General features: G+C 38.6%; 1 protein-coding gene and 1 long non-coding RNA gene across 3 annotated transcripts in view; one reads left to right on the plus strand and one right to left on the minus strand.

Moving 5' to 3' along the window:
- LOC103722361 (mediator of RNA polymerase II transcription subunit 12-like) overlaps positions 1–12,212 on the minus strand; it is a 35,706-nt gene extending 23,494 nt beyond the window's left edge. Inside the window, exons 1-4 of one of the 2 annotated variants that reach the window (XM_008812893.4) lie at positions 12,062–12,212; positions 10,676–11,388; positions 6,596–6,655; positions 6,121–6,226 (exon numbers count right to left, since the gene is read on the minus strand). In XM_008812893.4, coding sequence (XP_008811115.1) covers positions 6,121–6,226; positions 6,596–6,655; positions 10,676–10,803 — 294 coding nt within the window. In that variant the 5' untranslated portion in view covers positions 10,804–11,388; positions 12,062–12,212. Of the gene's footprint in view, positions 1–6,120; positions 6,227–6,595; positions 6,656–10,675; positions 11,389–11,645; positions 11,664–12,061 lie in introns of those variants that run through there. The other variant, XM_039126796.1, reaches the window with a different exon arrangement.
- LOC113463764 lies at positions 1,136–5,820 on the plus strand. Its single transcript, XR_003388593.2, has 2 exons — positions 1,136–1,506; positions 1,616–5,820. It is a non-coding gene; the product is annotated as an uncharacterized LOC113463764 (long non-coding RNA).
- Positions 12,213–12,505: the final 293 nt, after the last annotated feature.

Consider the following 12,505-nt stretch of genomic DNA (forward strand, 5'->3'; position numbering starts at 1 on the left):
GTCCAATCTATACCAAACATGAAACACCACACAATAATCCAACCCAAATTAAGACACTAAAACTAACACTAAATATTGCCATAAAAAGATCCAAAAAAATAGAATAAGAGTCAAAACTAACCTAATTTTTTCTTCTGCATAACTTATATTTTTTCCTTCTCTATCACTTATATTTTTTCCTTCTCTATCACTTATACACCCAGAAACTAAATGCATCTAAGCTCCATCACAACAGACCTCTAACCACGTTCTCAATTCTGAAAAAATGGACAGAAACTATAAATCTCCCTTCTTCCACCTTATCCTAGCTACACAAAGTTTAAAAAGATCATTTTCTAGAAGGCAAACTTCGCATCCTTCAAAGTTACCATCAAACAAGATGCATAACTTCTCCCTTCCCCTCTTCTCTCTTTATCTTTTTGATGTCGAAAGAGGCAAAAAAAAAAGAAAATAAGGGGAGATCAAGCCAAAATTTTGAATTTTGGCATAATTTCATGATATGCTGTAGATCTATGGATGATCTATGCAATGCAGCAAAAATCATAATTTTGTTTTAACTCTATAAATTTTTAAATAAAAAAATAGATTAAAAATAATAAAGAAGATAATGATCAAAAAAAATTTGTAAAATGCATGTTTTGGGGCATGCATGCTACTCCCTATCAAAATTTGGTAGCAACTTATTTAAATTTAAGTATGATCATGCGTGTAGAGATCTAGGTCAAATTTTAATAAATTTGAAAAATAAAAGATCTTGTGTGCATATCCATGGGCTTTGAAAAGTATATATAGCAACCCATGCAGGGATCTACACCGATCCAAAGTAAAACAATTTTTCTGAATGTTTAATATTTAAATATATTAGTTTTTAATTAAGGAATAATTAAAAATACATAAATAATATAAAAAATATGAAGAACCGGTATTATGTATAGATAATTCAGAAGAATTTTCTGAATTAGAAAGCTGAATTTTCGCATTATAATGAAAATTCACTATTTTTTGAATAATTCATTAAATAAACGATCAATTGAGATATATATATATATATATATATATATGATTTGTAGTAAGGTTTTACATTATTCTGAACTAAAATAAATTTTCTAGATATTTTATAATTTAATACCAATTTATTATATATAAATTAACCAAAAATATTTAACAAAATCTACATATTTAAAAATTGTAGAAATATTTTCTCGGCTATTTAGTGATTTTTTAATTACAATATAATTTCACTAATTTTTTAATAATTATTTAACTATGAATTGATGAAAAAAATGCTCGACATGAGTTCAGTAAACTTGCAAGAATATATTCAAGAAGGAAGAAAGAGCCAGAGCATGTTATTAATTGGGATCATGAGACATGCTCTCAGACATACATCACAAAAGGTGCAAATAGTGCAACATATAGTTTAAAGATAGAGGGGTAATGAAATTCAAGTAACATTTGGTCGATGGTTGCCTCGACGTGTCTACCTATTGGAAATGCCCACAGAAGGTGCAAATAGTGCAACATATAGTTTAAAGATAGAGGGGTAACGAAATTCAAGTAACATTTGGTCGATGGTTGCCTCGACGTGTCTACCTATTGGAAATGCCCACAGAAGGTCCGCCAGCTAATGAAGAAGCACTTATTTAAAGTCAAGGCACCCAAGCAAAAAAGTGCTAAGAAGAAGGCAGAGGTCGAATGCCAAGCAACAAAGCCACCATCATACAACTCCAAGTAACCAGATGAGTATGAGGCAATCATTCCAAATGATGAGGAGTTTGGGACCTCATATTGAGTCAGTATTTGTTCCAAGTCTATTAGGGTAGATCCAGGCTACAAGAGGACTTTATCAATCAAGAAGGTCGTCGGCAAAGGTGATGGTCGTATAGCCTCTATGAGGCTTTTAGCAATAAAAAAGAAAAGATGTCCAAAGAGATACCAACAGGAGCCACCATTCACGATGTAGACTAATATGTCTTTCCAACGAGGATTCCAAGCAGTAGAGGATCAAAACCATATGGGTGAAGGATAGGAAAAAGGACATGTAAAAAGTAATTGCATCCCAGTTCCGCTTTAACCACATTTCCGCAAATACAATAGATAATATATACTATCAGTATGCTATCGCCTCCATCCAGAGAGCCAGTCAGGGTGTAAATCCTCCTAGGCTTAAGAATATTATTTATATATATATATATATATATATATATAGTGAGATACCAGACAATAATAAAAGCAGTTAGAGAAATGGATAGCCTCCTACTGATCAAGTGGGACATCTATAGTTTGACTCTAATGTATAATGGTTGGGCAAGTCCTACCAGGTGAAACATTATCAATTTTCTAACATATTATAATATGAAGATATATTTTTTTGGTCAAAACGGCAAATTATATAGCTCTAAAGTGAGTACATACTGCCAAATCCCGAGAAAGTAAAGAGTACAAAGCAGAGGGAATATCTCATATAGATGTCCAAAGGAACTCCCCGGAGTGTCGGACGACGAAGGAGGCAACCAGTCTGCTGCCCTGTTCGCCTTCCGAAATACGTGTGCTGCCTGGAAGCCACCCAACTCCTGAGCCAGTCTCCGAGTCTCTCTAATGAGGGGATGATCATCACCATATCTATCCACACCTCGAATCCAGTCAATCACCACAGAGGAGTCCCCCTCAAGAAGCACCCACTCGGCACTGAGGACTCTCCTCGCATATGATTATCCCTCCTATAGATGTCCAAAGGAACTTTCCGGAGTGCCGGACGACGAAGGAGGCGACCAGTTTGCTGCCCTGTTCGCCTTCCGAAATACGTGTGCTGCCTGAAAGCCACCCAACTCCTGAGCCAGTCTCCGAGTCTCTCTAATGAGGGGATGATCATCACCATATCTATCCACACCTCGAATCCAATCAATCACCACAGAGGAGTCCCCCTCAAGAAGCACCCACTCGGCACTGAGGACTCTCCTCGCATATGACAACCCCTCCCATGCAGTTCGAAGCTCTGCCCTTACAACTGTAAGTCCCGGCGTGCACTGTCCCCCTGCTACCACCAACCTGCCCCAGGAGCCTCTGATCACAAATCCAACCCCTTCAGATACACAATCCACCGACATGCTCCCATCGAAATTCACTTAGAGATAACCAAAAGGTGGGTGCATCCAAGAAACAAAGGCGAACCTGGGCGCTATGACAGCGGATAAAGTGCCCCAGATGTCCCTGGCCATCTCACCAGCGAATAACGCAGAGGCTGCGGTAACCTCCCCGGACTGTAATATAGCTCTGTCAACCACCATCCTCGATAACAGCCTCCTACCCTCAAGTATGCCCGCATTCCTGTCCACCCAAATGTGGTAAGCCGGGTATGCTCTAAAAATGCCCTCCTCCCAAGATCTGGGGCTCCGCATGGATACTCTCCATAGAATCAGGTTCTGTGCTGACTCCACCGACTGGGGCAAGGAAATCGGTGATCTACTCCAAATCTCTCTCGCCCTCGAGCACCGCACAAAAACATGATCAATAGTCTCCTCCACCTCTGTACACACCACACAGCACTGCGTGACCCGCACTCCTCGCCGGACTAGCAAACTTCTGGTCGGTAGGCATCCTCATGCCACCTTCCAGATGAAGAGCGCTACACGCAGGTGAATCCGCATCCTTCAAATCCATCCTCCCTCTATCTGCCGGCCTGACTCCCTACTGAACATGGAAAGAAGATCCCTAGCTCGTACCCGCGTCCGTCCCGATGGCCTCCACACTAGCCTGTCCGACTCCTTCCGAAATGGAACCGATAGTGCTAGAACCAGCTCTGCCAACTGCTCTCCGAATGCCTCCCGAATCAACCCCTCCCTCCACTGACCCCCAACAAGGTCCAACAAATCACAGACTCTGTATCCATAAAATCTCACCAAATCCACCAAGGTTGGCAGACGACTGATCGACTGCTCAGTCACCCAACTGTCCGCCAAAACATCGATCGACCGTCCATCCCCAATAGACCATCTAATCTCCGGAAGATATTTTTTTCATGAGTCAATTGATGCTTCGAATCAGGGGCAAGATGCCCATTACATCTTCAGATTGATGGAGGTTATCATGCAAGCGGTCACAGATAATGGGCCACAGTATAAGAACTCCTTGGAGGATTCTAACTGATATACGGCCACATATTTTCTAGACTCCAAGTGTTGTATACTACATAGATCAGATAGTGATGGATATCGAGAATATTCATAGAATGAAGTAGGTTGTTAAGACAACCCGATCCAATATGCAACCAAACATAGATGCTATCTTTGATGAGGAAGTACATAGAGGTGAGATATTGAAATTAGGAGTCACTTGTTTTGCTACCAATAACAATGCACTCAATAGTCTCATTAAGAAAAAAAGCAAGTTTGTGTTAGATGTTCATCAGTACCAAGTGGCAAGAGAGAAGATATGCCTAGACGACACTAAAAACAGTCACGTCGAGGGCTTGTCACAAGCCAATAGTTTTGGTAGTGGACTTGAGAGAATTCTGAAGGCTACTACAGCATTGTATCAAATACTTTCGATTCAAATCTAGCAAAATCTCTCATTGTTCATAGCCTTCAGCATTCTAAATTGCTCCACCTGAATGCCCAATTGCCCAAATCATCCCACGATACCAGCAATGGTAGCAATTGAAGCGATGATGCATCCAGTGGCCAAAGGGTAGCAATGGACATGACTTAGCAGTATATGACTCATAGTCTTAGAGTGGCCTTCCATTCACCAACGAGTCCTAGTTTATTTGTACCACATAGAATAGAGACCGCAATACCCGACCAGAAAGAACTCGCAAGGATACCATTGCATACAGAAGAAAGGCCCCTTGATGTTATTCTAAACATAATACTACAGCTACAGATAACATTGCACGTCAAGTAGTATCTTTGGACATATCTAGATCCGAGTCATACACCAGTCCTACTCCACATAGTTAGATATGATTCGGATCGATATGGCTTATTTGAGACATCGTATTCAAGTAGGTACTATCCTTCAATGCAAGATTCGTCGTCTCAATACCGAATCCCGTACTGGTACTATCCTATTACAATGTGGGTATGCAATACTGTATGAGGCAACGAACATACCAAATGTTGGTACGATACAAGATTGCATAATATTTTAGTACCAGTATGGTACGAGATCGAGTATCGATTCAGTATCGATATGGCGACTCATGGGTCGGATTTTGTTGCAGCGATCTTCCAATAGCTAGCCTAGAATTAAATAAAGGAACAGTATTAGGGTAGCTATCCAGCGGGCAAGCAAGAATATGTGACACTCCTGAAATTTTAGAGTGATAGCATAGGCTCAGACTACGATTGCGATCCTGATATCTATGAGGGACATTGACATTCCACAAAATTTTAAAAGTCAGTACATATTTTGTACTTTAAATACATTAAACCGACTCTCTTTGTTGTATTATATGTATATTCACTTATAAATACTTCAATTTCATTTCATGACAAAAAGACATCAAAACACTGTCAAAATTACAAATTAAACCATAATCATCAAAATCATAGGAGGACACAAAAAATTGAGGAAACGAAAGAAATTGAAAAAACAAAAATAAACAAATAAAATGACGTACCGTCAAATGACCGGCGTGCTGGACATGTCATGTGTCGATATGGTACTAAACTAGTACCATACCATACCGGTGCCATACCATACCGACTGTCGGCTGATATGGCACCCAACACCGGTTCGACGAACCTTGCATGTACTTGATAATAACTAGAGATTACACATCCAAGAGATCAGATAAAGTTGAACTCAAAAAAAAAAAAAGACATCCTTCAGCAGTCTGACCACCTTGAACTAACAGTTTTTACCTTAATATAAAAACGGCAACGAAAGGAGCAACTTCTTGAAACCTTGCTAATCAAATGCAAAGTAAACAAATGATTCCGCACCTCTTCCCATCTTATTATCAACAAGTTAGCATCAAAAAGAATAACAAAGTCCTAAATTATACAAAAATACATGAATACGAAAGGGAAGAAAGAAAACAAAACATTTTAGGTCGTAAGCTAAACCTAGACTAGTCGGAAAAAAAATAAAAAATTAAAAAGTGATAAAGAAACACACCTCAATGCCTTCAACAGTCTCTTTGTATCCAGATTGTAGATATTCTCTTGTTAGTGTCTCTTCAGGACAGTTTGGGATTTGGGGATAGAAGTCCGGCGGCCCAAGTCTAAAGAAGAGTTTTAAGAATTATAAGAGAGAATAAAATAGTCATTTTGCAGTACATAAAAACAGGCATGGCACAAACATAATTTTTGTGAAAAAGTTAATTCTTACTATCACTTTGCATTATCTAGTAGAGAGAATGGAACTAAGAGGCATATAATTGTGTGAAAATATGAAAATGTTCTTTTTTCAATTCACTTTGTAGCTACAAGGTGAGGGAGAAAGAATATAATGATAAAGTAAACAAAACCGAGGAAAAAGAGTATGTTTATCATGGAAGAAATCACTGAGTTCCAATATAGTTGATAATGAGCACTATCTCTCCCAACAATACCAAGCTAATGTCATTTTTATTTTCAAGTGTAAAATTTACCTAGAATTGAGAGATTCTTTATCACACTTTAGCTTGTAAGGGGATAGTTGTGGTTGTCGCCTGCAAAAACAAATATGTCAGAAGTTTTAAAAAAAGATTTACAACTACTTTGGAAAGGAAGGCAGAAATATTTTGAAGAAAAGTAGAAATGGGTTTCTTCAATTATAAATACAATCACCATGAACTTTCAGCTTCATTCAGGTATTCACAATATGTCCATGGATGAGTCAGAATATGATGTCGTCAGGCATGCATTCAAACCATGGTATACTGTACCGAACGGTACCAGTCGGTACCAGATGTACCGTACCATACCGATGGGTACTGGTATCGGTACGCCAATGTCGGTACACCTGGTGTACCGCATACTGTACTGTATCGATACTCGGTACGCCTATACTAGTGCGGCAACGGTACGGGGTTCGGTACCGGCACGGCGAACCTTGATTCAAACACAAGTTCAAATAACTAAAAAACATGTATTAATAAATTCACCAGCATAATCTTCTCTAATTGATTTCATCCTTAAATTATGTTAGATAAAAATATAATATTCATCACCAAATGACTAACAGTTAGATGCTAATGGAGCTCCAGTCATATCCTGGGAAGAAAATACATGATAGAAAAAATATTCCAGTGCAAAAAAATGATTATGAACAAATCTGACAAAGGGTGTGCATGCAGCTGAGCCATTGAGCCAAATTTACTTACATGAGGAGGAGTCAACCATGCTTATGCGACTAACCACATGTATTGATAATTAGACTGCAAAAAATGCGTTGTTCCACAAGCAGGAGAACTAATAATGCTTACCAATTAGCCACAATCATTAACAGACCATATCTTACCATGCTTGCCTGGCACTGTATGAAATACAAAGACCTAGCGGACAAGGTCAATCATGTTCAGAAAACATAGGCATCTAATTAAATAGCAATCTCAGAGCAGTGCAGACCCATTTAAATGAAAACTGATCCATGCAAACTGTAGATGTGATCTGCTTTAACCATCGAGCCTCAAGTCAACTATTGGAATCCAACTTTACAAACACTTAAACCAATTATTCCTATGAAGAATTGCCTCCCATTTTAATGCCAGCACCTTCAAATTCTTTCAGATAAGGTTCGCCGTCTCGGTACCGGACCTCGTACCGGTGCCACACTAGCATAGTGTCGATACGATACAGTACAGAATTTTTTTGGCGCACACCCATACCGGATACCGATACCGAACAAGTACGTTACAGTACGCCCTGTACCGCTTAGTTCAGGCCAGTACGGCATACCTTGCTTTCAGAGATTCCATCCATATAATCTAAGGACTTTCTTTTGTCACTCTAGATTCCCAAATGCACATCTAAGCACATACCCTTACCAATGCCTCATTAGTTAAAAATGCTCAACTAAAGCCATATTTCTTAAAAATATATCAACAAATAAGAGATTTATTATATAATATAGACTTATTGAAAGCAGTACTGCGATGAAAAAAAAAGGTTTGACAAAAAACTAGAAAACTAGAAAAGCAAGTCTAATCATGAGCTTGCCATACCTAGTTAAGAAACCTTATAATTTTCTGTAATTATAATCTGCCTCCTTTTGGACTCTAAATTTAGGTGTTTTCTTCATGTCATATAATTCAAACAATATCTTCCAGTTTCAAAAGCAATTACTAAGAGGCAATAGCCCAGTTTATATAGTTACAACTGGCCATAGCTTCCCACAGATATTCGTATAAATATGTGGTAAAAGTTTATGTCCATAAAACGATTACAAGAAAGAAAAAGGATGAAGAGATACAAGCAGAAAGACAAAATTTGATGCGCGAAGGGAATGCTTATTACAAGAGTTCCAAACAGCATGGTGATAGTAGCAAATAAAAATAATCTCAACTAGTCTTTCTCCTTGCCTCTACCATCGCCTTGTCTGTAGTGGTGGTGACCACAATCACTTTATTAACATTCACTTATGAAAACAAAGCCCAGGGGGTAGGATAGGAGAGGAAGTGAAAAAATGAGGTGAGGAGGGACAACAAAAAACAATATTTTTTTTTTAGAGAGGTGGTTAAAGACATAAATTTTGATAACATTCAATATCTAGCTTTTTTTGATGTTTGGTGAAATATCAATTCATTTCTTGTCAAGGATGTACTAGCATGCATGGTTGTTCAATTTAATTTTTATCTCTGACATTACTTGTAAGGTTATATCAACACTTAATAAGTTTGTGCAATAATAAAATAAATAGAACACCATATCATGTGTAACAAGTCACTGACATGCAATGCTCTAATCATCAAAGTATATCGAGAATAAGCTGTCATCCGATGGAAAGAAAGGCTTTGATTCTTGATAGAAGAAACATTCTTTGGATCTCCACTTAGGATGTAGGCTTTCAAACAAATTTCGGGTCCTCAAACCAAAGTATTATTGCTCCATACATTTAGGTAACATCTGGTTGCATAATAAATTTTGAAGGGATAAGGAAAATTAGCCAGATAAGTTCGATAGGATAGAACTCACACCACAGAATAGGAACTTTGTGCATTTGGTTGATGAGATTAGTGCATATGCATTTAATGTGATTGGATTTTGCGATGATTTGGATTTTATCACAAGAAGTTACCCTCCCATTATTTTGTATGTTTAGAGAGTGCATAAGGGCAAAAACGAAAATGAAGGTGATAGTTTTCTTCTATTCTACAAAATAAGTCTGTCCCACCAAAATCGTAGAATAGAATTATACCATCCCCCTACTTATCCCGAGTATGTGTATAACTCTATTCCAAGAGACTGAAAATGTTGTTTGGCCAGATAAAGTACACTTTCGGGAGTATATCCCCCCTCTATTCCAGCTAACAAATGGGGCCCAAAAAATCCTTCAACACTTAGTAATTGATGTGCAGATAAAACTAGCAGACTTGATTGATAGAACAAAAGGTCACCACGATGGATCTTTTAAAGACATGTTTATGAAAAAAACTAAAAAGATTTCATGCATTGTTTTTAGTAGAAGCTTTTCAGATGTATATAAACATATCCTTAGTTAAGTTTATATGATGCATTTATTTGGGTACCAAGTTCTGATGGACTTGAGTTCTGCCAAATCTTATTTCAATATTCTACATTGTTGCAATATAGATAAGAATTCATTAGCTTGTATTTAGAAGCACCATACATAACAACAGATTGAATTTCTTATTTCCATTGTTTACATAATGCATTGCAAGGACACAATCACATCCGATTGCAATGCTTAGTTTCATCGCTCATGCTTTAGAAAATACCAATAGGTCTCCTACATAATTTGGTTCATGTTCATCATGAAAGGTTCTCAGCAATGACAGAACTCAAGTTATCATGCAAGGGGCCCTAATTAATAGTAATGGTTCAAGTTGCTCAAAGACTTAAATGAACTAAAAAGCTAAAGCACTCAAGAAGCTCTTGAAGATATGTCAGCATTTAAAATGAGATGATTGTTTAGCTACTAAAGGATCCCCAGTGAGCCTCCCTCCATCTTATGCAAAACTAACAATAAAACTACACACGCATTTACCTAAACAAATGGATGCCACTTATTTGTAGACACAATGTTAACATGAGAAGTTCACATTTGAGCTCCATAGCAGCATCAAATTTAGATCATTGTTCAATAAAATGTTACTCTTCAAATCCTAAAAAATATAAAAATTGTATCCATGCAATCTGGTACCAATTAGTTGGTGTGTGCACATGTTCATGCAACCATAAACAATAGGAAAAGTCAAAATGAGATTAGCATCATAAGTGTGCTCCTTTTTAAGTAACTTCAACATTTTCCTATCCTATGAGCAGCATTACCAAAATTGTTATCACAGAAAGAGGCCAGCTTTAAAGTTGTTCTCCTTTCAAAGTAAAGTACAACACTCTTCTATTCTAGGATCAGCATTACCAAAAGTTTCATAACAGAAAACTAGTTACACACGCTACCTGACAGAAAATATTAGTTAAGAAGTATACTGAACAAGGCAAGAATAATCATCAAACAACCAGCAGCAGCAAAACACTAAATAACTGAGAAAGCATAAGACAAGAATCACCTTGGGTTCAACGAAAAGTTCGATGGGGAGAAGGATGACTCCGCCCTAGCATTTTCCCTAGCAGATGCCCCACCTATGGCACTGTTACTAACTCCAGCACCACAGCTGGCAGCAGAAAATCTTTGCATCTCTCCTTAAAATTACCGGCATACTGCCTCCAACATCAAAGCTGATATGGGCAGTTTATACTAAAGTCCATCACAAAATAGAGTTGTCTGACCATGAATGATTGGAATCAGGGCTTGGTATAAGATAACAGAACAGGAGTTGATCTTAAATACTCTTGACTAGAATAACACTGGAGGTCTTCAAGTAGCCGTCCCCACAGGTGTATGAGTTGAGTCAATGCCAATGAGGATATTATAGGTGATGCTAACAAGTTGCTTCACTTAAATAACAAACAATTCCAATCCCAAAATTCTTATTGTCTCATGAGGCAGCTCAAATCAGCCTGATGCATGCTACCTTTGTAGTATCTGTTGTGGATGGCCAACCAATCACCACTTCACAATTTCACCTACTGTCCCTTCCACCAAGAAAATAAGGGAAGACGTGCAACAAGCAAACTATATTGCAGAACTATATCCAATCAATTATCCATCCACCGCAAGTTCACCAAACTAGAAACGCATCCAAATACGCAATGGATCCCAGACAATAGCTGCTGCTGCCAGTTATACGCTGATCCCAAAATGTAAGCTTTTCACAAATGACTGCATTATTACAATAGATCAATTAAGTAACATCAGTGGACTAGCAAAATATGGCAACGTTTTAAGTAAAAAGATCATCTTTACCAGAAATTTAAGGTCTTGAGCGTCAAAAATCGATAAACAGAATATAATAGCAACCAACCAAGCTAAAGCTCAGGATCTAGCCAATTTTCTAGCAGAATGAAAGAAGAAGCCTAGTCTACAACTCAAAGCACAGTTCAAACAATAGAGCTTTACGGTGCTAAATCAATTCCTACCCACTGAAACCCGCCTCCAAAATAATCCTTCCATGCAAAGGAACCACGAGAACAGACAACCCACCAACCTAAAAAAAAAAAAAACCTAACTTTGCATCAGGAAACCAATCCAATTCCTTCAAATCCATAACAAGGGGATACCGAAACCTAGATCCCAAATCTGCCCCGGTTAACCCCCAAGATCAAATCTTTCCCGGGTGTTTAAGCCCCAAAAGCCCCGCAAGAACCGAAAAAGAAAAGACGAAACGAGAAGCCCACCCGATTCCGCAGGGCGAGCTAGGGTTCCTCACCCTCCTCACGCGAGGTATTCCGAGGGCCAGAGAACTAGGGTTTCGCGAGCCTCGGAATCTCACAAACCCTAGAAGAGGGGCAATAATTAAAAGAAATTGAAGGAGAGAGAACAGAGCGAGACGTACCTTTTGGAGAGGGGTATGGCGAGAGACAGAGGAAGAAGGCGAGGCGTTTTGACTCTTTTTTAGCTCGCGCAGATGATGATATATATAATGGCGTGCAGTAATGTGCGCGTGTGAGGCCCTGTTTTGGGCTGCTGGAGTTTCCGTAGCGAGAAGGGAGCGAAGGGATCTGGGGAAAATATTCGGGGCTTGTTTTCCCAGATTGTCCTCAGTGATTTGGAGTTATGACAAAATTGGGCTCCCTTCGGGTGGGGAAAATTACACCAACGACCTTTTCACAGTTCTTGCGGTAGTGGAAGTCAAGGTGGCAGCCGGCTAGAGGTGGTCTGGTGGTTTGGGTTGGTTATGGGCAGCGGATAATGGGTTTGTAATGCTGCCTGGGCTACCAAATGCAAGTGACCGTTTTTCTTAATATTTTTAAGTTATTCAAATTTTAAATAAGAAATA

This window comes from Phoenix dactylifera, chromosome 5, assembly GCF_009389715.1.
Source record: "Phoenix dactylifera cultivar Barhee BC4 chromosome 5, palm_55x_up_171113_PBpolish2nd_filt_p, whole genome shotgun sequence".
In the NCBI taxonomy this organism is placed as follows: Eukaryota; Viridiplantae; Streptophyta; class Magnoliopsida; order Arecales; family Arecaceae; genus Phoenix; species Phoenix dactylifera.